The sequence below is a fragment of the Vidua chalybeata genome, chromosome 16, assembly GCF_026979565.1.
Source record: "Vidua chalybeata isolate OUT-0048 chromosome 16, bVidCha1 merged haplotype, whole genome shotgun sequence".
Classification (NCBI taxonomy): Eukaryota; Metazoa; Chordata; class Aves; order Passeriformes; family Viduidae; genus Vidua; species Vidua chalybeata.
The window spans coordinates 2,693,966-2,719,871 of record NC_071545.1 but is presented as its reverse complement, the minus strand read 5'-3'; the positions used below and the strand labels follow the sequence as shown (position 1 = coordinate 2,719,871).

The following is a 25,906-nucleotide window of genomic DNA, read 5'->3' as shown; positions in this document are numbered from 1 at the left end:
GCCGAGGGGAGGCCGCGCCGAGCGGGGCCGGGAGCGGGAGCGGCCGGGGCCATGAGCGACATCCGGCACTCGCTGCTGCGGCGGGACGCGCTCAGCGCCGCCAAGGAGGTGCTCTACCACCTGGACATCTACTTCAGCAGCCAGCTGCAGAACTCGCCGCTGCCGCTCGTGGATAAGGGCCCCACCGATCTGCTCGAGGAGTTCCTCTTCCAGGTCCCCAAGGAGCGCGGCGCGCCGCCCAAGGTGCGACACGGACACCCCGGGCGGAGCGGGACGGGCCCGGGAGGCGCGGGGGACGCCGCCCCGGCGAGTGGGCATGGAGGGAAGGCCGCGGGAGCTCAGGACGGGATCCCTGCTGGAACCTGAGGCCTCAGAATAGGACAGGCTCCCTCCGGCGGGGGCTGCTGCTGGAGGCTGAGGGCTTAGATGGGCAGGATTGGGTCCCTGAGCCTCTGCTGCTGGAGACCGAGGCCCTAAGACGACAGCACGGGGTCCCTGGGGTGCCGGTGACTGAGGTTTCTTGGCAGGGAGGGCGCTGGTGGCCAGTCCCTGCTGGCTTGGCCAGGATTCCGGGCCCCGAGGAGCTGTGGTGGGGGCCCTGGGGACTGCCCACAGCCCCCGAGTGCTGCAGCTGGGCCCTGGCGGGGTTTTGGGTGGGCTTGGGATGGAGCTGGGATGGGGGGCTCAGAGATGAGCAGTGAGAAGCCAGGGCTGCTGGTGACTGTTGGGGTACGTGGCCCTGCAGCCCTCAGTGCTGCCGAGTCCAGCTCTGCCCCCAGCTGCCCAGCAGTGTCCTCAGTGCTGTTATTTGCAGAGGGAGGAAATATTTCCCCCCCAGCAATGTCAGTCCCATGTCTCACTTGGTGGGCAGCACTTGCAGGTGCAGCAAGCACCAGCTTTGGATATCCAGGTTTCAATATCCAGGATATTCAGATGAAAGCTGGAGCTCTTCAGTGTCACCAGATAAATACACTGGTGGTTCAAGAAGCTTGAATGTGTGTGCTGAGCATAAAGATTGAGTCCCTCAGCCCGAAGGAAAGCTCTCAGCCTTTACTGTTCCTGTCTTTTCACTTGGTTCGTGGTCCTTCAAGAGGCTCAGTGTATTTTACAGCTTTGCTTTTGTTTTCTTTCAGAGGCTGACCCCAGTTCAGGAACTTCAGCTCCTTGAGATCATGTGCAATTATTTCCAAGAGCAGACCAAGGATTCAGTCCGGCAGGTCATCTTCTCATCTCTCTTCAGCCCCCAAGGGAACAAAGCAGATGACAGCAGGATGGCTTTGCTGGGGAAGCTGGTCTCCATGGCAGTGGCTGTCTGCAGGGTTCCTGTGCTGGAGTGTGCTGCCTTCTGGCTGCAGGTACAGCTCCTGTGCAGGCAGGGATGCCTTGGGGAGGGGGTCAGGGTGTGCTTCAGGGTGGGCACAGTGAACTGGGGCACTGGTCACAGTCAGCTGCTCCTCCCTGGCAGTTTCAGCTGCCCCCGTGTCTGTGCTCATGCCCATTCCTGTGCTCTGGCATCAGGGAGAGCTTTGCCAATCCATTCATGTGCTGCAGTGGAAGAAAAAAATAGTTTGGGTGGGTTTTTTACTGTCAGTGAAAGTTTTAATAATCCCCCCAAAGCCTGCATATTGAAAGGGCTCAGTGGAGGGTTTGACCAAAGCAGGGAACAAACCTTGGCAGTTATGGTCACGTTGCCTGAAGAAGCTGACTCTGGAGTTTGGGAAATACACCCTTCCTGATGTGCAGGTTTGTGTATGGAAGAGGCAAACCCCTGTCCTGAAATCTGGGCACAAAATACCTGTGTCTGTCTTCTGTGAATGCAGTAGGTTGGAGATCTCCTCAGTCTTCTCCTTTCCCACTGAGATTCCCCACTGTGGGCTTTGGGAAGTGCACCTTTGTTCCTGGTGCCCTTGTGGGACGTGCAGAAGTCACAGCTGACACAGGGCCAGAGCAGGAAGGCTGTGCTGGGAGGGAAGGTGGCAGGAGGCACCATGTGGGGCCCTTTTTCTCCCACATGGTGAGCCTTTGGGAGGGCAGGATGGGATATAGCCTGGATAGCAGGAGAAGGTGTATTTTTATTTCAGATAGCAGCTTTTAAGTGACGTGAGGAATCCACAGAATATTTTCCACATTAAAAATATCAGGCACAGCAACAGAACCGTTGCTCTGGGACTGAACCAGTTGAACTACAGAATGGTTTGTGATGGAAGGGACCTTAAAGCTCATCCCATTGCATCGCCTGCAGGGACACCTTCCACTATCCCAGGTTGCTCCAAGCCCTGTCCAGTGTGTCCTTGAACACTTCTAGACCAGGTTGGAAAAGCCACAGCTTCTCTGGGCAACTTGTGCCAGGGCCTCACCGCCCTCACAGGGAAGAAACGTTGCTGAAGTAGTAAAAAAAAAAAATCTCTAAGTCAAAATATCTAAAAGGTTTCAATTTTAAGCCAGAGATACAGTAAGCTCAAGATATCACCATATATTTTGATATTGCAGTAGAATGGTTTTATTTCTGTGAGAGTGGGTGTTTGATGTGCTGAGAGAGAACCACCACAGCAACGCAGTGCCACGTGGGGAAGGTGGGGACACAGCTGCTGAAGCAGCCTGTGCAGGGTCTGATCTGGTGTCCCCGTGTGCTGTCCCTGCAGCGGACCCCAGCTGTGTTCTGTGTGAGGCTGGCCCGAGCCCTGGTCGATGACTACTGCAACCTGGTGCCAGGCTCCATCCAGACCCTGAAGCAGATCTTCACTGCCAGCCCCCGCTTCTGCTGCCAGTTCATCACATCAGTCACAGCTCTCTACGACCTCTCTTCAGGTAAAAGTGCATCTTTTCAAGTGAGAGGTGCAGTGTGATGCACCACAAATTAACTGTTGCAAGAGATGGAACTGCTGGAATCCTAAAGACGTGTTACCATGTAATTATTGCCAGAGGAAGCTCAGGGGTGTGGTTGTTGCTTCATCTGGCCCTGGGGTGAGAATAAAAATAACCACTCAGTGGCTGACTTAGAATTCCAGCCTGGTTTGGGTTGGAAGGGACCTTAAAGCTCATCTTGGTCCACCCCCTGCCATGGGCAGGGACACCTTCCACTAGACCGGGTTGCTCCTGTCCAACCTGGCCTTGGGCACTTCCAGGGATTTGGAGTCCACAGCCTCTCTGGGAAACAAGGGAGAGTCTTTGCTGGAGAAGCAGCCAGGAACATCTGACACAAAGGGCATTGTCCTCCACAGAGGGCAAAGGACATGGGACCTTGTTGACTGAGCAGCTCTGGGAGTGAAAGTTGATCTGTGTGGGCTCAGTCAGCCCTGAGAGAAACTCAGGGCTGCCTGTCAGTCTGATGCCTTCCAAAAAGGGGAGAAACAAGTTCTGAATGTTGGCAGGCTGGAGCAGTGGTGAGAAACATAATCAACAGCATAACTCCAGTGCACTCTTTAACTGTGTGTGTGACCTGCCAGTGGTACAGCCTGTCTCAGGTTGTTGCTCAGACACTTGTAGGTGCCTAAAATAAGATTGATTTAGCTCTACTCAGCCACAGAAAGCTCATGGTAGACCAGAGAACAGCCATACACCAAATACCAACACCACCTATAATCCAGAAAAGCAAATGCTATTATTGATAAAGGAAATGCTTTGCACACTCTTCTCCAGATAAGCAGCTTGGCATTACTGAGAGTGAGAGGTTCAGGCTTAGCCTTTATGTTGTTTTTATAAAGTATTTGGTAGAGCTCAGAGCATATTGTATATGTCAGAAAGGAAATAACTCGAGTCATAGGAAGGAATTTTTTAATTCCTTATTTTATTTGAGATGTTTTTGGTGACACAAGAAAAGGGAGCTTGCTCTTCCAATGCAGCACTCCCCCTGTGAGAGGATGATGTGTCAGGGTTTCTCTTGTCTAGTCAAGTTCATGACCATCTTTCACTTCTCACCTGAAGCTTTACATCATTTTATAATCCTTTATATGTTGTGTAATTGTGTTGTTGCATTGTGTTTTTCCACAAGATATGTTTGTTTAGGTAAGTAAGTATTAAAAGAAATTAGTTAAGTTATTGGCACTTCCTTCTGTTCACCCAACAAGCTTTTCCTATTTCCCTTGCCCATTGGACTTCCTGTGGCAAGGGATAAATGGAGACTTAAATTAGGGAAAAAAAACGAGCAGATGATGAGTGGCAGAGAAGAAAACGACAAGAGAATCTTTGCTGGGAAAAGAGATAAATATCAGTGTTTGGTGGTGTCTTTGGAATAGGTGGGGAAGGTGACAGGAACATGGTTGTGTCTTCCCTGGAACAAACTACCTTTGGTGTCTTGGGAAAACCAGCAGAATTAGGGAGGTTCAGAAATTGTAATTGGGACAGCGTAGGAGAGACTAATTAGAGCCTAAATTAAAGTCCTGTGCCTCAGTGCAAGGCTCAGCTTACCCAGCATTAACTCTCCTATCTCCAGATGACCTCATCCCTCCCTCGGATCTGCTTGAGCTGATTGTCTCGTGGATCTTTGAGGACCCTCGCTTGATCCTCATCACCTTCCTGAACACTCCCATAGCAGCCAACCTGCCCATCGGGTTCTTGGAGCTCACCCCGCTGACCGGACTCATCCGCTGGTGCGTCAAGGCTCCCCTGGCCTACAAAAGGAAGAAGAAAGCCTCACTCTCCAATGGACACGCTCCCAACAAAATTGCCAAGGACTCGGCCTCAGGAGAAGACAGGGATTGCCACCAGCTGTATTCCAAGCTGCATCTGAGTGTCCTGCAGGTCCTTATGATGCTCCAGGGGCATTTAACAGAGAAAAACCTTTATGGGCGCCTGGGGCTGGTACCCTTTGACCACGTGGTTCCTCTGGTGGAGGACATTAACAGACTGTCTGATGAACTCAATCCTCTCAATGCATCCAAAGAGATTGAACTTGCTCTGGACAGGCTGGCTCAGGCTTTGCAAGTGGCCATGGCATCAGGAGCTCTCCTGTGCACCAGAGGTGAGTTGTCTGTGGGGCTGGCAGAGACCTGGCACGCCATTCTTCTCCTCCAGGGTGAAGTTGTAAGAGGCAGTTTTGGGGTGAGGGAAGTAAAGATCAAGGTGTTCACAACATAATTAGTAGTTTGCCCCTGTTAGAAAGTCATAGTGCACAAAATAGCTCAGAAAAAATAGCTGGATGGAGAGTAAGAAAGGAGAGATCACTGCTGTGGGTGAGTCAGGCATTGCTTTGCAGAGCTGGGGACTGATCCACAGCCCTGCATTGTGCACCAGGGGTTGTATCTGGGTGTCTGCCATGGGGACACTTTGTTCCCCTCAGATTTGCCTGTAGCTGTTTAAAAAGCACTGTTTGATTTTGCTTCAGTTTAAGTTCTCTGAGTTTGCCTGCTGGAGGAGAGGCCATGAAGCACATAAACCCCTGGGTGGGTGTGCTAGACAAAGAATTTGAAAAGCAAATAATACCTCTTCAACTGAAACTTCTGGGACTTCAGCTCACCTATAATGAGACCCCATTACAGGGTGTCCAAATTCAGTTTGACTCAGTAAAAAAGGGCTGTTAACGTGGCTTTTGTCTGGCTTTCCCATCTCCAAAGCCAGTTCTTTCCAAAAGACATGCAGAGAGATAAAAGAGAAGTGGCCCAACACAGGGCAGGGTCAGTCACACAGACTCCTTTCTTGTGCTATTCTCTTGAAAACAGACAATTTTAGGTTACACCAGAGGGCTTGAAGCTCTCCAACAGCTGGGACATTAAGTGCAGACCACAACTGCAGAGAGTGGCCTCTGCAGAAGCAGGGATCTGATGTTTTTGTCCTGGCTGAACCAGTGCTGCTGGTCAAATTTCACTGTTCTGCTTCCTCATCTTTTTTAAAGTAATTCTTGAGTGTTATAAGAACAAACAGAAATCAGAGGTTTTTGATCTGAGAGCTGATTTCAGCTGTGTTTGTTCTTAGCTGGAACATTCTGAGCACTTGCTCTTTCTGTGGAAGGTAATTCAGTGTAAGGGGCTGCTGAAATACCAGATATTTCAGTGTTTTGGGGTTGTGTTTGTCTACAAAGGCAGGAGTTTGTTCTCAAGCCATTCCTGAAAACACTTTATCAATGGGATATGTTGTTAAATTCCTTGGTTCTAGGTATTCTGCTTTAGGAGAAGTTTGGATGTGGTAAAAAGGTGCAATTTCTAGTTGATAGATTCCAGCAAGAAAACCCCAACCCATTCTTTACAGAAGCAGTGGTTAAAAAACCCAAACCAGTACAAAACAGGCACTGGGCAGAGTCACACCTTGTACTTCCTATGTCTCAGTTACTTCCTGATGTGTTGGTATTGCAAAATCCATCTTAAAGCTTTTCTGTCTTAAATGTCAAACATATATAACAATAAAGGGGCTGGTGGGGAAAGTTGGTGAAATGGAGAAACACTTTATCTCCTGTGAAGATTTTGGGCCTGAGAGAGGTTCTGGGTCTCTTGCTGACTGATGATGATGACAGATTACTGACAGATTTAGTAATCAGTAATTATTCAGTAAAATTAATGATTATTCAGTAATCTGATTTCCTAGTAAAGATAGCAGAGAGAAAAACCACTCTAATTTCTGCTTTATCCTTATTGTTAATCTTGTGTCCTCTTTCAGATGACTTGAGGACTGTATGCTCCAGGCTACCACATAACAAGTAAGAGACTTTTTGCAGCTGTGTTGGCTTTGATGCATGTTCTAAGACACTCGAGGGCTGCTGAGACAAAATCTCCTCTAAAAGTTTGTCTTTGTGGAACTTGGCCTTTATTTACGTGCACTTTAGCATGGAGATGAAGGTGACACAGTGCTGGCTGCTTCTTCCCTGGATTCCTGACAGAAAGGGGCTTCAGTGCTCCCACCTGTGGGTGCTCTTTCCCAGTCTGTGTTAGAACAAAGGCACAGGAAAGAGAAATGAAATTCCAGCCAGGAATCTGCACCTAAATTGTCCCATCTCTAATTCCCCGCTGGTTTTACCTGCCTCTAAGCTCAATTGCTTCTTGCCTTTTTGCAAAAAGAGCAGGGCTTTAAAAAAAAGGGAGGAAAAGGGGAAAAAAAGTCTCCTAGAAGCTGTAAGGAACAGAATTGTGTCACTGTGCTCCTGGCTCTCAGCAGCGCTGTGAGATGGATGTGAATTGTCCTTAGAGCCACGACAAAAGCTCCTCTGATAATCTCCTGTGAATTTCTTTCCACAGCCTGCTCCAGCTGGTGATTTCAGGCCCAGTGCAGCAGCCGACCCACGGGGCTCTGCCCCCGGGATTCTACCCCCACATCCACACCCCTCCCCTGGGGTACCCCGCGCACCCCGCGCTGCCCGCGCACCCGGCGCTGCCCGCGCACCCTGTGCAGACCTTCATCCCGGGAATGACCTTCCCGTACCGGCCCATCCGCTAGCCCGCGGCTGGCCCGGCGTCCCTGCGTCCCGGGAAGCCTCAGAGACAAAGAGCAAACGCCTGGGAACCGCATTTTCCTCTTTGGAGCAAAGCTGAGCTCCGCCCGCGCCCTGGGGCAGCGCCGGGGCTGGGTGCGGGATGCACCGAGGCGGATCCCAGGGACAAAAGGAGGGGATGGCCATAGGAAGCATCAATTCCAAACCTCTGCAGCGTGTGGAAGTTGGTTTGATGCTGCTCTGGCTGTGGGAAGGCCTTGTGTGATTTTTTTTTTTTCCAAGCTATTCCACTCCAGCCCGCTTGTTTCTTTGTAAATGTTTGTATCTATAGCTACAGAGTATGTGTACACTGTATATTTTTGGAAGGCAAACGTTTGTTTCTGAAGCACAAGGTAGAGTAAAGCAGCACTTCCTATTAAAGGAAACAATTTAAGAAGCATAAAAGACATCTGCTGCTTTCTTCTTCGAACAATTAGAAGAATTAGAACAATTTCAAACAATTGGATTCTTCTCTTTCCAGTGATAAGAAGGTCCAGTTTGTCAGGCCTGTGCTGGGGTGGGACAAAACCCATCTGTGGCTGCAGTGACCCATCGACCTCCCTGCTGAGGAAATGCCCTGTACACCCCTCACTCAGTGCTTCCTGAGAATCTGGGGTGAGATCCGGGGGGTTTTGTTAATGCTGGCTGGAAAACTGGCCAGAGGCTGGCAGTGCTGTGCTGGCCAGCTCTGAGTGCAGCAGGGGAATGCATGGAATCATCCTGGGAAGGACAGCAGAGCTTGCCAAAGGTGGTGTCCAGCCCCTCTGTTGTCCTGCTGTGCTTCTCTGAGCCCCCTCTGCAGGATGAAAAAGCAGGAAAAAAGGAGCTCTTCCTACACAGCAGAGGTGGTGACAAAGACCTCTGCTGCTGTCCTGTGTGAGGAGATGTGGTTCCACACTGGCTGCAAAAAAAGGGCGAATTAGCTGGAAGGTGGGAAAATCTGATTTGAATGGAACAGCTGGCAAGGAGACTGTGGAAGTGGAAGGTTAATAATTATCATGGAGTAGTTAGGATTGGGAGGGACCTCTGGAGATCACCTGGTCCAACCTGCAGGTCAGCTGAACCCATAATAAAAATAGGATCTTTAACTTTTGGTCAGGCAGTTGGACTAGGCAACCATTGTAGGTACTTTCCGACTGAAATATCCTGCCTCATCTCACTTTTTAGAGCTTCGACAACAAGGAAAAACCCTACAGAACTTCTAATTTCAGGATTAGAACCACGAATGGCATCGAACCCTTACACCGCGTGACAGTTCTGCCTCCTATCCCTTTGAAGGACTGAGGGAAACTTCCGGCCAGGTGACCCAGGGGCGTGACCAGCCCCACCTCCTGTTTCCCTAGCGCCTGCGCTCAAGGACGCTCCCTTAATTAGCCCTCCCTTAATTACCCCTCCTTTAATTACCGACCGCGTTCCCTGCTCGGCGCCGCCCACGTGGCCTCTGGAGACCTGCGCGCCTCTCTGCGCATGCGCGGCGCTCGCGGTCACGTGCCCCGGCGCCAGCCAATGGGGATGCGCGTTACTGCGCGGTGCCCGGTTGAGGAAGTGCCGCCGGTGTCCGTGCCCGGCGCTCCTCCGTCCGGTTCCGCCGCCCGGGATGTGCTGAGGGCGCGTCCGCCGCCCCTCCCAGGTGAGCGGGGAAGAGCTTGGGGTGGTCTCTGTGGTGGGGAAGGGGGCTGGTGTTGTCATGGCGATTTCGCCCGGGACGGGCCCGGGCCCGGCACAGTCGCCATGGCAACCCCGGTCCCCCCGCCCGTAGATCGCGGCGGGTCCGGGGCCCTGCGGATGTGCTCCCGTCCTTCCCGATGACGGAGAGTTCGGTGCCATTGTCGTCGCCCGTGTCCGTCTCCATTTCCTCTTTCGCGGCCGGATTTCCCGCGGAAGGCCGGGAATGTGGCGTCCGGCCGGATCCGGTGCTCCCCGCGGGCCGAACGGAGCTGCTGGGCTTTGCTGGGCTGTGTTTGTTGACGGCTGCGTGTTCTGCGGGGGTGTTGAGGCCACCAGCGTTGCTGTGTCCGGCCGGGAGCTCAAACGTGTGGCGGCCACTCCACTCGTGTTACAGATGATTTCCGTATCCCGCTGCAGGCTGCCTCATGTTGAATTACCTTGCCCGTGTTGAGTTTGAACTCGGCCTGCTCCGTCCTTTGTTTATCCCGATTTTGTTGTGCTCGAGCAGCTCCCAGCCCGTTCTGGGTGCTCTTGCTGAGCTCCTGGCCCTTGGCCACGCTTCCTTCCCCTCTGGTGTTTAATTCACAGGCACATTAAACGTCCGTACTGCCTCAGAGCAGACTCTTTGACACGGATCTTGCCCCTCTCTGTTCTCATAATTCCTCCTTTGCTGCTGGGCCACAGATGTTCTCACTGAGCCTGGCTGCTTTCCCCCCTTGCAGCGCTCAACACAAATTTTGCATTCCTTCCGTCTCCATTCCTTTTTTTTTTTTTACAGTTTTATTTGGCTTTTGGCATTGTGGGAGCTTTCTGCAACTGACAATAGCTTTAGGTTTTACCATCCTGGAGATCTGTGCCCTGTCCCAAAGGCTCATCGGCCACTTTTGCATTTCTGTTCCTCTCTTCTTCCATCTAGTTGTTATGGACCTGCTGAATGGACTCTTTTCACTGTGGATTCCTCCTAAATGATTTTAATCTAATTAATTCTTGTAATTAATTTCTTTTAATCTGCCACAGACTCTCCTTAGTGCAGGTTAGTATCCTCAGAAGTCTTTATGGAGGACACTTGTGGGAGCATTTTGGGAGCACTAGAGCATGGTGTGTTTTCAGATTATCCAGTTGTCTGTTGGAATAAACTCCAGCAGTGTCTCACAAGCGAGGTGAAAAAGAAATCAAACCAAAAATAACCCCAAAACCCCAACTGCTGGGTCTGTCCCAGTGTGTGATAATTAATGTGTGAGCTCATTTCCAAAGATAAACCTGAGCAGCCTCACCCCCTCAGAAGCAGTGACAGGACCAGGTTTTTAAAGCAGGTTTTCTCTGGCAGGTTAAAAAGTAGTTCTGTAACATGTGGTAAACTGCTCTAATTAGTGTTTCCACACCTGGTGGCAGAGGAGAAACATTTGTTAGTGGTGCTGGGACAATATTTGCTCTTTGAAGCTGCTCTGTTTCTCTCAGCAGATTGTTTGATGTGCTTAAGGCAAATTGGCCTCTCGTGTCTCGTTGGGAAGTGGCTGTCCTGTGAATGCCTCTTAAAACCTGTGGCATTCTTAATTTTCACTTCTTTTCCTGAACCAGTGTCAATCATCCTGACATCCAACTCCTGTTCAGACTGGAGTTGGATGTGATGAAACATTGTGGGAACTGCCAGTGGAATTCAGAAAATGCTCTTTAGCCAAAGAGCCTTTAACAGAGCATGTGCATTTATTTTTATTAACAAGTCTGGTGCTTCTCTCATGTCTGGTGTTATTTATTTCCCAGTAGGGATGATCTTTATTTGCATATGGGGATGGGGTTTTTCTCCTGGTGGAGGGTTTTTTGGGGGGTGTTCTGAGTACAGGGGTTGGGCCAGTGTGCTCTGTGAGTCAGTGCTGGGCCTGTCAGCTGATTTGAGCTGGTCCTGCCACCCCAAAAGCCATTCTCTCATTTCCTGCCTCTTTCCCACCTCTCTGGCCCCACCCCAGCCACTCCCAGTGTAATTCATGGAGTGAGAGGTGAAGCTGTGCCTGCAGAGGCTGACCCAGGCTGCACTGCTGGCAATACCTGAGGAATGACAGGTGCAAACCCAGGGCTGATTCAGAAATCCTGCAGCTCTGCCTTCCTGCTGATGCCAGGCTGCTGGGCTGGAGGCAGCCCTGGCCCATGGACAGGGATTCCCTTCTCTGACGTGTTCAGGTGCTTTTAAAGAACCAATTGCTGTCCAGAGTGACAGCACAAAAAGCTCTGCCTTAGATCTGCACCTTGTCTACAAACTGGGAGGCCAAGTGCTATCCAAAACCATTCTGTGTGGGATCACTCCTGCCTCCCTGGGTTTAACCTGTCACAGCATGTCTGGTGCCTTCAATGCAGAGAGTTGCAGAAAGACTTGGAGCTTCATGTTTCACTCTGCCTCCCCCCATCCACTTTCCTCCCTGCACAGAGGTAGGAACAGGAGCTGCTCACTTTGTCAACATTGGCTTTTAATTAAGTTTTTAATTTCTGCTCCTCAATTTATTACTGTGGCTGTCAGAGCAGACACCTATGCTAGGATCCATTTTCAATATTATTAGTTTAAAACCGCAGCATGGGGTTTTTGAGTTGAACCTGAGTCTCTCATGCTTGGAAAACTGCTGAAGGAAAGGAAAAGAAAGGAAAGGAGCCATTTTGGCTCAAATTTTAAATCCAGGATCTTGGAGAGATGTTAAGTTTGGGGCACTTGTTTGACAACTGAGGAATGAATGTTCTTTTCAAGCTCTTTCAAATTGTATTTTATTTGAAAGCCCCTTGTTTGCAGTAACCTCTGGACAGTTGTGCTGGTGTCTCCTGTGAGGGTGTAGGTGGAGGGGCTGGGTTTGGTCAATGCTGCTCCATAATGAGGACAGTGTGTAGGAAATGGAGGCAGCCTTAAATTCCCTTCCCCAGGGGTTTGTAGGCTGCATTTCTGGCTGTTTTGTCAGTCACTACACACATGTTCTGTGTGGCTGTTTATTCTAATTCAGAAAGGGCAGCGGGCCTGCAGGTACAATGGATTTTTTTTGAGGATTTTTAAATTTGTTTTCTGGAGGAAGAGGTGCCTATTGGAAACTTGCTGTGATTAAATCTCCCCTCCAGCCAGGAACTTGTTGCCAGTGTGTCTCTTTTGTGACCCTTGGGTTTGAACTCCCCACAGTGCCACTGTCACAAAGCAGATTTTCCCTTCCTCGTCTTAACAAGAAAAGATTTAACAGCAAAACCCTCTTAGAGATTCTTGTTTGCCATTCCCAGAGGAATTGCTGTATCTGGGGCAGCAGGAAGCCAGGCCTTGTGCAGTGTGCTTTAGAGACACTTCATTTGGGGACTGGCTCCTGTGAAATCCACGGCTCCAGAAATGTTTCCAGAGCTGTAAGGTGAAAGAACAGCCCAGAAAGTGACCCACATGCAAAACATTAATGCTTTCTGCTGCTGGAAGTCTGACAAGTCCAGCTCCGAGTGTGCAGAAGATCAGGGGTGTGAGTATTAAAGGATTTTCACTAACAGTAAGTGTTCTTTATTTCTAATAAATAACCACTGCTTGCTACACAGGTAGAACTATATTTTGCCTTCTCAATTTTTAATATCCTTTTGGGGACTGTTTCAAATCCTGATCCTTCATGGCAGGAGGCCAAAGTGTTAATGACAGTGATTCTGGGTGTTTGGCTTGGAGGCTTTCTGTGCTGTGGTGTGCACACCTCGATGAGGGCAGAGTGGAAAATTGTGTGGAGCTCTAGACAAGGCACAAATCTGTTCTTAGAACGGTGTTTTCAGCATTTCAGAGCTGAGGAAAAATAGTCTGAGCCATCTGGGGTGAGTCTTTAGGAGGAGGGCTGATTGCCAGGATGGTTTTTCCTGGCTGTGTGTGACAGTGCTGCCTTCCTGGCTGTCAAAGTTCAACGTGCTCTGGCCAAGCTCTTGTAGCTGTTCCACAGGAGGAGGGTGTAAAATCTAATTGACTTGTTTGGTGTATTTGGTGTTAGGTGGGAGTCTGATTGAGCAAGGTGATACAGCAACACGCTGAAATCACAGTAAAGCTGAACACAGTGATGGCAGTGTATGGTTGTATCCAAATCCAGGTGCCTGTTCCTGGTCTCTGTGTGCTCAGGAAGGAGTACACAGGTTGAAGCCTGCTTTGCTTCCTTCAAAATTGACTTTTTTAATTGTCCAGTTTTTATGCTTTGGGCTCAGCTGTGTGTATATTGCTGCCATGTCAGTCTGGCTATCTCAGGAAGATGTGATTCTTTTATTAATTGGCTCAGGACACCTGACAGTTCACCAGTGCAGATGTCTCATCTCAACCCTAGGTTACCTTGCAGCCTCCCTGGGGCTGAGGTGAATTCAGCTTTCCTTCCAACACATTCTTCCCAAGCTCACTGGGTGTTGCCCTCCTCCACTGTGGGGTGCTATTCAAGCACACTGCCCTGGATGGATTTACTGGACCAGGCACTGACAAACTCCTTTCCCCAGAGTGATGTCCCCAAGAGAATCCCATTAGTGCTTGGGATGTGCTTTGGGGGCAGATGGGATCCACATGGCAGGGCTGGATTAACCTGGTGTGTTCCTCCTGTGGCAGCCTGGGGAGCTGTGCTGGGGCAGGTGGTTGACAGGGCAGTTTCCTGCACAGAAAAAAAGCTGCTATTGAAGGAATTTAAATATTGAGGAGCTCCAGGTTTTGAGCTAGTGCACACCCCTGGGTGACCTGGGGCCCATGAGGGGCTTTGAGACTCAGTGCTTTTGATTCTGGTAGAAAAGGCAGAAGAACATGGATCCAAAGGTGTTCTGGGCTGTTGTGAAGTCACATAATCAGAGCCTGCTTCCACCCACGCTACTGTGTTTTTTTTCAGACCAAACCACAGAATCAGTCATTTTGTCCCAGATTTCTCACTAAGAATCTCACTCATCCCAAGCTTCTGCTAGTGTAGGCAATGAAGTGCTGGCAGTTTTGGGCAGCACTCCTGTGGGATGTGCTGAGTGTACAGGGATGGAGGTGAAACGATCAGTGTTCAGTGTGTGACCATGAGCTCCAGGCTCTGTGGCTTTGCTCAACAAAGTGGGAATGAGGAGAGCTGTACCTTGTGGGGTTTGTGTGCTGCCTGTCCCAAGTGAACCCCTGTGGCATTCCTAGAAGGAGCAGGAGCATTAAATGGATAAGCAGAGTGTAACAATTGCCCTGTCAGGTGTGCTTGTGTTGCACCCTGGGGGTGTTGGTGCAGGCAGCACATTTGCCCCAGCTTCCAGTTGTGCCTTTAGATCCATAGGGACTGGTCTGATTCCAGGTAGAGTGAAGAGATTTGCTCCTCACTGACATTATGTGGGCCTAAACAACCTGATTTAAGTTGGGTTAAACCCCGAAGGGTCTTTCCAACCTATGTTTTTTTATTCTATGACCATACTTGAAGTAGTACTGTGAAGCTGTCAAGCCAAGTATTTAAATATCTTTAAAAATTTGGCTCCTGTTGCTTGGATAATGTTGCCCTAAGTCCTGGAAGTGCCTCTTTGAGATTCTTAGTAATGAATCCATAATGTTCTGAAATCCAGTTGCACTTTCATTGTAATAAATGAAAGGCACTTGGTGACAGAGGTGTCTGTGTGAAACATTCCCTGTGAGACCAGTAACCTAAAAACTCAGTAAGCTGAAAATGAAATGCAGCAGGGAAATCTGTACTGCTTTGTGGAATTAGACTGGTTCAGACTGAATGGTTTAATGTAAATCAAATCCTCAGTGCCAGACAAGGTAGAGAGACTTACAGCTGTGAAAATCCTGCTCGTGTTCTGGAAGATAACAGCAGACTTTGTGGGGCTGTTTTGGGTACTGTGGTGCTCAGTCACAGCTAAAATTCTGCATTTTGGTAGCTTTAAGATTCTCTCTGGGCTTTGTTTGATCCTATTTACTTACAAGTGAGAGAGGATGCTAAATGTTATTAATTTTTCTTTCCTGGAAATCTTGTGTTACTGGGATCTGAGGACTGTCCAGATGGCGACTGGAGTTGCAAACAAGGATCTGGTGGTGACACTGCAGCAGACCTCTGGTGTGAGGGAACCAGGCACAAGGAAATCCATCTCTGTCCCTGTGTGCAGATCTCCCAGGGAGTGTCTGTAAAGTGAAACAGAGGCACTGTGACATGTCCTGCAGTGCTGGGCAGGAGCTGACAGGACAGGCCAGCCCCGTGCCCAGTGCATTGTTTGGTGTCACTGCCCTTCCTCTGGGACAGCCCCTTCGTGGTGTGTCCTTGCAAGTCATCTGCAGGAACTTAATCTTTTCCTTCTGTGGAAGGACAGCAGATAATCCTTAATAATCCACCAGAAGTGTGCACAAAGTGAATGCTTTGAATTCCTGAAGGTGGAAATCTTCATGCTGAGTCTCAGAGGATCTGCACTGTTTAATGTTGGAGGTGCTGGGACACCCCGACAGGGTGTGCCTGTAGGGACAATGCTGCCTGAATTATGGCATCCATTTATAAACACCCCCAGCAAGCCAGGGCTTCTCTTTATTCTTCCCTGCAGCTCTGCTGCTTTCTCTAGGATGAATTGATCTCAATTACCTTTTAAGTAAAGCAAAAAGTATCAATGAACTTTGATCCAGCTTTGTTTCTGCAAGTGAAGAAGATTCCTTCACTCTGGTTTTTGTGTGAACACTAAATTTAAAGTCAATACATCCATAACTGGGAATTAGACTTGTAAACAATCCTAGTTGCTATTTGTTTGACTTTAGTCAAACCAAGATTACCTGGCTTTTATTCTGCTAGGAAATTCAGTGATATTTGTTGCTAGATGATAAAATATTTATTTGGGAATTTAATGAGTTGATCTGCTTGGAAGCTGAAATCAAAATAAAAATTAATGAAACCAGCATCTTGTTCACTGTTGAAATCCAACTCATTTTTGCAGGATGCACAAGGCAGAAACATTGTTAAAACATGTCTAACAGTGCTAAACAAGGGAAATCTCAACTTGTAGAACCACTTGGCCAGGTTTTTGTAGATATGGAAGTGCTGAAGGGATTTTCAAACATGTTTAAGCAGTTGTCTGCCAAAGCATCAGGCTTTATCTTTCATTTGAACACCCTGCTGGATTGAGAGTGCTGGTTCTGTATGGCTGCATCTCTCTCTAGAAATGTGATCTTACGTAGATTTTATTATGATTTTTTTTTTTTTAATACAGGAGCTGTAAGAGGGAATGAAAACATCCTGCTCTTGAGAAAAGTGGAGCTGAGGTGTCTTAGCTGTGAAGCATGTGGTCTGTGTAAATAAACTGTTCCTGCACCTGGCTCTAAACAAGAGCTGCTCCTTCTCAGTAGGATCTGGAAGCGCTGGTGGTGGCAATGGCAGTGCCTGTACTTGGCTGCATCGTGCTGAGTGAGCAGGGACAAGCCCCGGAGGCCCAGCCACGGCTTGGGCCAGTGCTGGAGCCAGAGGCTCTGCTGCCTTTTAGGCAGAACTGGGAAATGCTGTTCTTTAGCTCATTGTAGCTAGAGCTTAATGATTCCAAAGATTTATGACATCATTTTAAAATAGCAAGTTCAGGCCTCACAATGCACTTTCATTTAAAATTATATGTCAAGTTGGCTTATTTAGTAATGCATTTACTATTTCTTTTCATCCAATTTCCATTACTGCTAAATATTTGTCATAAGAATTTCACAGGTTCCTTGGAGCTACGCAATTTACTTGAGGCCAAAACATTTTGCTAGATTTGTTTCAATAGAGTGAGGCAGAAAACTAGTAAAAATGCTTAAAACTTTTATGCTTTCCTGTATTTTTGAAATGAATTTGTTATGCATTAATATCTGCAAGTTTTAGGTAAGAAAGGGAATTACATGCTCAGTTTCTAGTTCTACTTGCTCCTGAGTGCAGTATTTTGTAAGAGGGTTTCCTCCGAGCTTTTCCAATGTTTATCTGCACTATCCCTTTGTAAGCATGAAATGTTAAATAAAATAGGAAATGTTGGCTCATTTTCTAATCCTCCTGAACAAGTGCTTCCTGTTTGGACAGAAGGGTGAGGTCACTGTGCCCCCAGGATGGGGGACAGTGGGTGATGTTGGCCATGTTGCCTCCCAGACCGTGGCCATCATGTGAACCAAAGGCTGACACCTGAGAAAAAGATATTAAAAGAAATAAGATAACTTCACTTTGGCTTTCCAAAGTGGCTGTGGACACCCTTGAATTAACCACATGCCCCTGGAGCCTGCATTTGGCTTCACAGTAGCCACCATTTGGTCTCAAAGGTCACAACTTGTGTTGTCAGTGTTGCTGCCTCTAAACCCCTAAAGGCCCTTTTAACTTCCAGGATTTTGCTTTACACTGATACTGTTTTTGTTTTATTTTGTGCTTTCAAACATGTATTTTGTCCTCTTACGTTGACTCCAAAGGTGATACGTAGGTCACCGTGTTGGCTGAGACTTGAGTTCAGGACTTTGGCTGTGCTAAGGACAGCATTGCCACAGGCTGTGCCCAGGGCCAGGACCTGCTCTTGGGGGTTTTTCCAGGTATCTCAGAAGACCCAGAGGCTGTCACCTGGGTATGAAGGGAATTGATTTGCTTGGAATTTCCTCTCTCTTGCTCATAGCAGCCTCTTCCCACAGCTCCTCCAGCAGCAGTGACACCTGGCCAGGAGGAAGGGGCACAGCTCTGCTCTCCTAAACCCCAGTGGCAGGACACAGTGCCAGACAGGTGTCCCAAATGTCCTTTAAATGTGCTGGAGCATCCTGGATCGAGTCCCTGCAAACACAACCAGCCGTGGGTGTCTGAATTTGAGGGGAGGGGGATTATCCTGTTCAACAAAACAGTCATGGATTACTTGATGGAGCCTGGCTTCAGCTCCAGGATAATGCGTAATGCTTGCCCAGCTCTTTGAGAACATGCTGTTAAATACACATGGACTAATCCTCATAGGAATGTGTCCTGTGCTGCCCTGCCTTTTTCTACTCACTAGCAAAACCATGGCCCTGGCATGGTGGTTTCATTTCTCTCTGATTTATTAATGCTGAGAAGGGGTGTTCCCTTACAGGAGTATTGAAACTTTGCAAGAAAAATGATTCTGTGGTGTGTCACAGCTCTGAAATGGCTCAGCAGAGGATTCAGCAGGGGTGGGGGAGTGAGTTTGGGGTCCACAGCATCCAGAATCAGTGGTGTGGATCAGACGAGCCTCAGCCAGCAAATGTTTGTCCTTCTTTCTTCAGGGTCCCATGGGGTGAAGCTGAGGCTTCTTAAAAGGTCACCAGAGGCTGGGGGTGGGGAGTGTGTGCACCACTGTGACAGGATACAGATTCCAAGTCTGGCCTCTGAGGGCTTGAGCCAATTCTGGAACTGTAAAAGAAGTTTTAAAGGCAGCGAGGAGTGCAGGTTTTGTAGGCGCTTATGTTGTTTTGAAACTGACACCTGGACCTGGACTGCTCAGTAAACAGACAGCCACAGTCCTAGAACAGGCTGGAAAATAGCTGTGATGCTTTTTAAGGAATTCTTTGGAGAGGAACAAGTTATCCATTTCTGTACAGAGTGACTGTAACTGCCAGAGTAGAATCATAGAATATGCTGAAGGGAAGGGACCCATCAGAATCACTGAGTCCAACTCCTGGCCCTGCACAGGGCAACCAGAGAATCCCACCATGTGCTTGAGAGCTTGTCCAAGTAAGTTTAGTAACTTAATAATTTATAAATTAATTGTGAAATTGTATATTTGGCAAACTAAAATTGCCCAAACTGGCAATTGTAACTTTGCCAGTTACAATACTGGTGTTGAAGCTGCTCAAATGGCATATGCAGTCCAATGGGGGGTGTTTTTAAATCTCTTCCTTGAGCTCTGAGCTTTAAATCAAGAACTCTGGAGAGCTGAGCATCCCTTTTCCAGGAGGGCACAGACAAACATGGCTCTGTGCAGCTTTTCCCTCATAACTTGGCACTTTGAAACCAAGACTCGAGACTCTTAAAATTGGGGAAAAAAAAGTTAAAACTTTAAGTAATTTGTTTTTGTTGAGGGCGGTGGCTTTGGTTTTTAAAATTTGCATCCTGGTCTGGTTCGTTTACCTGGGAGGGTCGGAGTGAGAGAGATGAAGGAAACGACTCCTATCTCCACTCACCTTGTCTGTCTCATGTGGGGCTTTGTCATGCCTAAAATGGGTTCTCCAGTCATCCATCAGTACTACAAATGCTTTTACAAGCACTTTACAACCACTTGCTTCTTTCCCTCTGATGTTAAAAAAGGCCGAAGACATTGCAGCAAGTGTTGTGTTCATGCTCAGCAGATCGTGGCAGGGCTATGGAGAAAAGGTATCCTGGGATTTCTGTCTCTGAGCGCTCTGTGCTGGACTGGGAGGAGCTGTGGCACACAGGAATGAGGGGAAGTGAAACTAGATCTCATTTCACCAGCATAGGTTAAACAAAATGAACATTTTAAAGACTTGGAATCCTCTGCATATGTACTCACTGGAGATGGCAGGGTTGTGCAAGAGGACTTTCTAAACCTTCCTCTAGCAGTGCTTCCTTTTTAAGCTGTTGGTTCAGTTTTGTTTTAACAAAATGTTGGTCCTGCACAGACGTTTGAAGAGCTCCATGCAACAGAAGGTACAATTGGCACCCTGTTGGCTCATTTAATACTCTTTTTGGAAGGGCTGGTGGCCACGTGCCCCTTGCACACAGTCACCAGACTGTGCTCCCAGGGATGGGGCTGGATATGGGGCTGGAGGGATGGGTCAGGCTCAGCTGCAAGCTGGGCTTGCCCCATGGCCAGCACAGCTTTGAGTTCCTTCTCAGGTCAGTGTTGTCGTGTTTTGCTTCATCTCCCCTGAAAACTCACTTTCCTGGGAAATTCCTTTATCCATAAGCCCCTCCTGGTGCTGTTGGATCAGACCCTGTGTTCCATCCCTGCTCTTGTGCTTCCTTCCCCTGCAGGTGTGAATGACAGAGGAGGTGCCCCCGACTGCACTGACGGATGTGAACCTGCGCCTGCTCTGCCACGATGACATAGACACAGTGAAACAGCTCTGTGGAGACTGGTTCCCAATCGAGTATGTGCCTGCTTTGGGGGGCAGCTGGGACAAATGGGGTGAACCTGTACTGCCCCTCGGGGCTGTTGTCAGGACAGCAGCAGGTTGGGAATCTTCTGTGCACTGTGGTGGTGTTAAAGGTCCTTTGCTGCCTGTCCTACAGCGTGCTGTAGTCATCAGAAACTTCCTGTGTGCGGATTTTGGCAGGAAAATGGGCTTTGCCCATTAAAGGGATGGATCAGCTTCTTGAGAAAGACTGAATGAGGTGGGGAAGGGCAACACCTCCAGGAAAAAGGACAGCATCCCTGTGCTTGTGAAAGGAAGTTGTGTCCTGGAGCCTGGTGCTGGGACAGCACCCTCAGAGCCAAACCGAACTGACACGGAGCTGTTCCCGAGGGGCTGCTCTGATTGTCCTGGGGAAACTGAGCAGTGCTTCCCTTGGATCACTGCTCCTCCCATAAAGCTGATCTCAGCCTGGCCCAGCCCAGCTCCCCAGACCCACATTTGGTCAATGCCCATGACTGCACGAGCACAGGAGCTTTTCTGGAGGACACTGACAGATTTCTGGCCTAAAGCATCCAGGGAAAACACAGCTGTAGACTTCATGGATTTTTAACTTTAGCTTGTGAAGAAGGTTTATAGAGAATTCTAGCAGATTATAATGAAGATTGAATAAAATGTAACGAATCAGCAAAAGCATAATATTTTGAGTTTGTAGATTTCTTTTAAAGGCAAGACATGCTGAACTCTCATTTGGAAATAAATGAACTTATAGTAGTTTCCCTTTAGTAGCTGCAGAAGGAGGAGGAGAACTGGAGGCTGGTGATTTTTTTTTCCTATCAATATGCAGCATTTTTTTACATGTGTATCAAATAATGAGATCCTTACACTCTTAGATGAGGGCAGATGGATCTTGCATTTAAAAATAACTTGGTAAAGATGGATGTGAAAGCTCTGGGCGATGACTGTAAGATGAAAATGCGATTCTCTTAGCAAGGCAGGAGGCCATTACATGATGAAAGAATCCATGGCACTAAATGGGATGCAATAGGTGTTTCCAGTTGAGGAGCATCTAATGCCTGTTCCCATGGGCTTGCAGCCCCAGACATTCCTGTTTCTGGTTCCTTCCCAGGTACCCTGACTCATGGTACCGAGATATCACTTCCAACAAGAAGTTCTTTTCCCTCGCAGCCACATACAGAGGCTCCATCGTGGGGATGATAGTGGCAGAGATCAAGAGCAGGACCAAGGTGCACAAAGAGGTATGTGACTACCCTGGGCCTCAGCAGGACAGAATCCAAGCCCTGCTGTGGGGAATGGGGACAAATAAAACAAATAAACCTGTTTGGGGTGGGGTTTTCCCCTCCCCTGTTCAGACACTTGGTCTGAGTTAATGTAAGGAATGAAGCACATGATGATTTGCAGCTAATGGAGCAGGGTGGGTGAGGTACCACAGAGGCTCTTCCTGCTGGAGCATGGCCCCATGGGGAGCTGAGGGATCAGATCCCTGGCCATGGCTGGTGTACCTGTGGGAGCACAAAACTCTTTTTCATTAGAGCTTCCTTAGCTGTACTGGGTGAGTCACTCTGGTGACTTCCTGCAGAAACTCCTCCCTTTACACAGTCCCTGTCCTGAGCCCTGAGGGGAGCTAACCTGTCTGCAGAGAGCTTGGACTTGAGAGATAACAGAGCTTGGAGGCAGGAGAGACAGTCCAGTGCAGCAGAGAGGGAAAGAAGAGATGGTCAGTGAAGACAGCATGGGAGAAGAGCACAAAAAAAAAGCAGGGGCAGTACAGGAAGTGCCTAACTCCTGGAAGGCCCTCAGTGATGTGGTTAAACAATAATCCCAACATGAACAGAGTAGCACATGGGTCTCTTCACCTCAGCTGTCTGGCTTCATCTCAAAGCTCATCAAAGTCAGAAGCTGCATCTTCAGCAACTTCTACAAAAGGCCCTTGTTCCAGCCAAGCTGAAAGCCAAGGGCTTATTCAGGCACTGCTCTGGGCAATTGGGCCTGTGGAATGTGCTCCTTGTCCTCCCCAGCAGTGCAGAGATCTCCAGCTGACACAGCTCAGGTGCAGCTTGCAGGCCACGAGGACTTGCTGGGTTGATCTAAACACTGCTGGGTGGCTCCAGAACTGGCACTTTGAATCCTTCTGGCAAAGAAAGCAAGGATGTTCTGTCTCTAAAGCCACAAATAACGTACATAGGTAGGAAATAGCACGGTTTGTGTTCTGCCTCTGGGAGGATGATGTGAAAATAGGAATAGCCCCATGCTTGGATATGTTAACTCCATCCCAAAAGCTTCAGCTAAGACTGTTCAGTTAACAGAAGTGTCCTGCTTCAGCCTTGTTTTCAGGTGTTCCAGTACAGGGTTCATGCTTTCTCCTGTGCCTCCTCAGGTACCCTATTAAAAACCTGTCCTATCTCTATGCAGGATGGAGATATCCTAGCTTCCAATTTTCCTGTGGACACTCAAGTTGCTTACATCCTAAGTCTTGGAGTGGTGAAGGAGTTCAGGAAACATGGAATAGGTAAGATGCTGCTCAGTGCCAGCTGTTGGTGTATTTGCCAGGTATGACTGAAGGAGCTCCAGTATCCCCCTGCAGTATCCCCGTGGGAATGGGAAAGGTTACCTGTGACTGTACCAGCAGGTGGCATAGTGCAGGTGCACTGGGAGGTTTTTACTGGTGTGGGCACAACACAATGTGCAAATATTTCCAAAGAGCACAGGCTTTGTCAGTCTTGTACGCAGAGGCCAGCTGAGCACACCAAAAACTCACACTGGTGCTGCTGAGGCTGTCTGAAAGTGTAAGAACTTCACCCAGAAGGAGAGTTTGAAATTATTTTCTTTCTGCGTATCAGCAGACTGAACCCTGAAGCAGAAAACAGAGCTGCTTTTAATCTTTCATCTTCAACAGATAGAACAAACTGTGAGAAAACCACAAAGGGAACTGGAAAATAATGTAACTTGTGCCTGATTAGATCTCGAATGTACAAGTCAGCTCTGTTAATGTCTGCTGCCACATGCAGCATTCCTGCAGCCATGTGAAATCCTGGAGTCAGAAAGGCTTTCTCTCTGTTTAGAGCAGTTGTGTTCTGTCCCCAAGTGCTGCCCTTCTGGTGCCATGTCAGGCAGGATGTGGATCTCTGATCTGCAGAAGGGAATGGGCCAGGTTTGGCAGCGTGACCCAGGGGTGCACACCTGGAGTCTCTTCAGTGGATAGGGGTATATAACTCAGACCTCCAAGTCCTCCCTTCTCCCCCAGGCATGTTTGGAGAGGTATAAACCTAGAGGATACATAAAGAAATGACCACAGAGTCCTTGGTGAGAGCTTAAACCTCTCACCTTCCATTAAAATGCACTGGAGAGAATTTTCCAGTACAGAGAAGAAAGTGGTAGCACAGAACGATCACAGAGGCTGGTAAAGAGATCTTTCTGTAAAATTATGGTGGTTTTCAGTCTCCTCCTAATTTCCAAATCTTACTTTTTTCCCCAGTTCTATCTTGCTGGGATTTTCTCCTTTCAGAGTCAGTATTTCCTGTATCCATTCCATCTGCACAGTGTGTTGCTGTCCTCTCTCAAAAACTTAGAGCTTGCACCTGTAGCAACACAACCTAAAAAAAGCTGCTGCTGCTTTTCCTGAGACCTTTCTGTTGAGTTTTTCTAGTGGTATTTGAAGCTGTAGCCTTTCATGCAGGAGGCTCTTCACTCCAGCCATGCTTCTGAGCACTAAAGCACTGTTTTTCTCTGATTTTTGTAAAAGTGTTTGGTTTCTAGTTCTCTGCTGTTCTTAAACCATAGGACAGATGGATTTCTGTGAGGTACAAGTCTGGAATATCTCATAACAAAATTGAACTGCTCTGCTGTTGATGTCTCAGTGGATTTTTGGTCTTGGCTGATATAGATTCTCACTAAGTATCAAGAGAACGTGAAGTCAGTGCTGTTGACTTCTGCTCTGAAATCCTGTGGGTCCTCCAGGGAGTCCTATGGCCCTGGGGATTGTGGAACAGCAGCAGCCATCTCCCCTGAGCGTTAGTCAGGCTGATTCTTTAGCCTGGTGTTACCACACCTGCTGGAAGAAGTTCCCCTGCAGGTTCTGCTGGGTCCTTCATGCCATGTTGAGGTGGTGTGGGTGAACCCCAGGTCTTGTCTACTGGGGCTGGAGTATCCTCTGTACCTTTCTCTGGTTTTTCCTGCTGGCTGCAGCAAATCCAGGTTGGATGAGGCTGTCTCCATTCCTCCTCAGAAGGTATCTTAAAATCCCAGCAGTTCTTAGATTTTGATTCAAGTTCAGCAGGCACAATACAGTAACCTGCTTGTGAAGTCCTGTTTTGACACTCTGCTGCATCAAATGGTTTTAAAATAAATACATGTATGGGGTGGAACTGATACCATTGAAAATGAAACTGACCTTCCCCAAAGCCAGGATTTGCTCTGCTGGGGATGGGCAGTATTGTCAAAATTCTGCCTCATCCTTGTGGTTATTGAGTCAGAGGTTTGTGTCTTTAAAATCTCTGGATTTGAAAGCCGTGTTCATAGGTGAGACCATGTATAGAAACCATGTAGAAGGTCCTGTGAGAACTGGGTGGGATTTGGGGTCTCCAGGTGCAGCAATCCCTGATGAGCAGTCCCTGGTGCAGGAGGGCTCAGCTGGGCCCCACACACCCTCACACTGAGGGTCCCTGGGGCTGCACACACACTGTGATCCTGCTGCCTTCTCTTCAACAGGTTCCCTCTTGCTTGAGAGTCTGAAAGATCACATCTCCACCACTGCCCAGGACCACTGCAAAGCCATCTACCTGCACGTGCTCACCACCAACAACACAGCAATAAACTTCTATGAAAACAGAGACTTTAAACAGCACCACTATCTCCCCTATTACTACTCCATCCGAGGGGTCCTCAAAGATGGCTTCACCTACGTCCTGTACATCAACGGCGGGCACCCACCCTGGACAATCTTATATCCTTTCCCTGCAGGCTGCTGAGCAGAGGCCAAACCCTGTTTTGGGTTAACAGCAGCAGAGTGTGGGTAGATGTGGGAACTGAAACCTGCTCAGATGTGGGTTTATTCTGAAGCTGGAAGGAAGGAGATGTTAGAGTTACTTGATGTAGGATGGTTGGAGCAAGTTGGATGCCAGTGAGAGCAAGTGCTGGTGTTAGACCAAAGTTCTGGGTGTGTTTTGGCTTGTAGGGTGCAGGATTTAGCCATGAACAGGGCAGAGAAATCCTTGGTCTTGCTTCCTGTGACCTGGGATCCCCTGTGAGCCTGGGCTGGCCTGGATCTCAGCAGGCTGCTCCCACACTGACTTAGAGGGTTTGTTTCAGGTCAACGGATCACGGAGAAGAAACTTGATCCTTCCTGGGTGTAGCTGGTCCGTTCCAAGCTCCCTGGGCAGGGGGATGGACTGCTGTCCTCACAGGATCTTCTGTGGAGTGCAAAGGGAACTGCTTAGGGGAAGTATTTCCTACACAAGCTGGAGCTGCCATTCCCAAATTGCCATCCTTTGCAGGGCAGAGCAGACCTACTTTTGATAGAAAGGTGGAGGCAATGATTGGAAGGAGCAGATCTGACTGAGCTGAGCAGCTTCCACTGTGTTGGGGTCCCTGCAGGCAGGGCAGGTCCAGGAGTGATTTATGTTCTTTGCTAAGTTGCAGTGTAAGTGTTGCTGTCCTTAACTGGTGGCCACTGACTACCTACAGCACATTGGCTCCACACTAGCCAGCCTGAGCCCGTGCTCCATTCCCCAGAGGATATACAGACAAGCCCAGAGCCTCCTCTGCAGCCTCCTGCCCTGGTCTGGCATTTCTGCCAAGAGCAGCATCGAGTACAGCCGCACAATGTGACGGACTGGGGGAGCAGTGAA

General features: G+C 48.6%; 2 protein-coding genes and 1 long non-coding RNA gene across 3 annotated transcripts; 2 read left to right on the top strand and 1 right to left on the bottom strand.

Moving 5' to 3' along the window:
* INTS15 (integrator complex subunit 15) lies at positions 1-7,830 on the top strand. The gene is made up of 6 exons (XM_053957105.1): positions 1-243; positions 1,134-1,355; positions 2,643-2,808; positions 4,433-4,960; positions 6,589-6,628; positions 7,164-7,830. Exons 1-6 carry the CDS (start codon positions 52-54, stop codon positions 7,360-7,362), a joined length of 1,347 nt encoding a protein of 448 aa, XP_053813080.1. The 5' UTR covers positions 1-51; the 3' UTR covers positions 7,363-7,830.
* LOC128795957 (uncharacterized) lies at positions 6,713-8,887 on the bottom strand. The gene is made up of 2 exons (XR_008433677.1): positions 8,805-8,887; positions 6,713-6,851 (listed from the first exon to the last, which is right to left on the bottom strand). It is a non-coding gene; the product is annotated as an uncharacterized LOC128795957 (long non-coding RNA).
* Positions 8,831-25,906, top strand: NAA60 (N-alpha-acetyltransferase 60, NatF catalytic subunit). Its single transcript, XM_053957109.1, has 6 exons — positions 8,831-9,026; positions 19,942-20,057; positions 21,169-21,298; positions 22,473-22,569; positions 24,768-25,002; positions 25,730-25,906. Exons 2-6 carry the CDS (start codon positions 19,948-19,950, stop codon positions 25,884-25,886), a joined length of 729 nt encoding a protein of 242 aa, XP_053813084.1. The 5' UTR covers positions 8,831-9,026; positions 19,942-19,947; the 3' UTR covers positions 25,887-25,906.

Excerpts from the sequence above, each read along its gene's own strand:
- INTS15 (XM_053957105.1), top strand. The coding sequence starts at position 52 with ATGAGCGACATCCGGCACTCGCTGCTGCGGCGGGACGCGCTCAGCGCC. Across the intron at positions 1,356-2,642 it reads GTGCTGCCTTCTGGCTGCAG|CGGACCCCAGCTGTGTTCTG; the intron begins GTACAGCTCCTG and ends CTGTCCCTGCAG. Across the intron at positions 2,809-4,432 it reads TCTCTACGACCTCTCTTCAG|ATGACCTCATCCCTCCCTCG; the intron begins GTAAAAGTGCAT and ends TCCTATCTCCAG.
- NAA60 (XM_053957109.1), top strand. The coding sequence starts at position 19,948 with ATGACAGAGGAGGTGCCCCCGACTGCACTGACGGATGTGAACCTGCGC. Across the intron at positions 20,058-21,168 it reads GGAGACTGGTTCCCAATCGA|GTACCCTGACTCATGGTACC; the intron begins GTATGTGCCTGC and ends GTTCCTTCCCAG. Across the intron at positions 25,003-25,729 it reads CACCCACCCTGGACAATCTT|TGACTACCTACAGCACATTG; the intron begins ATATCCTTTCCC and ends ACTGGTGGCCAC.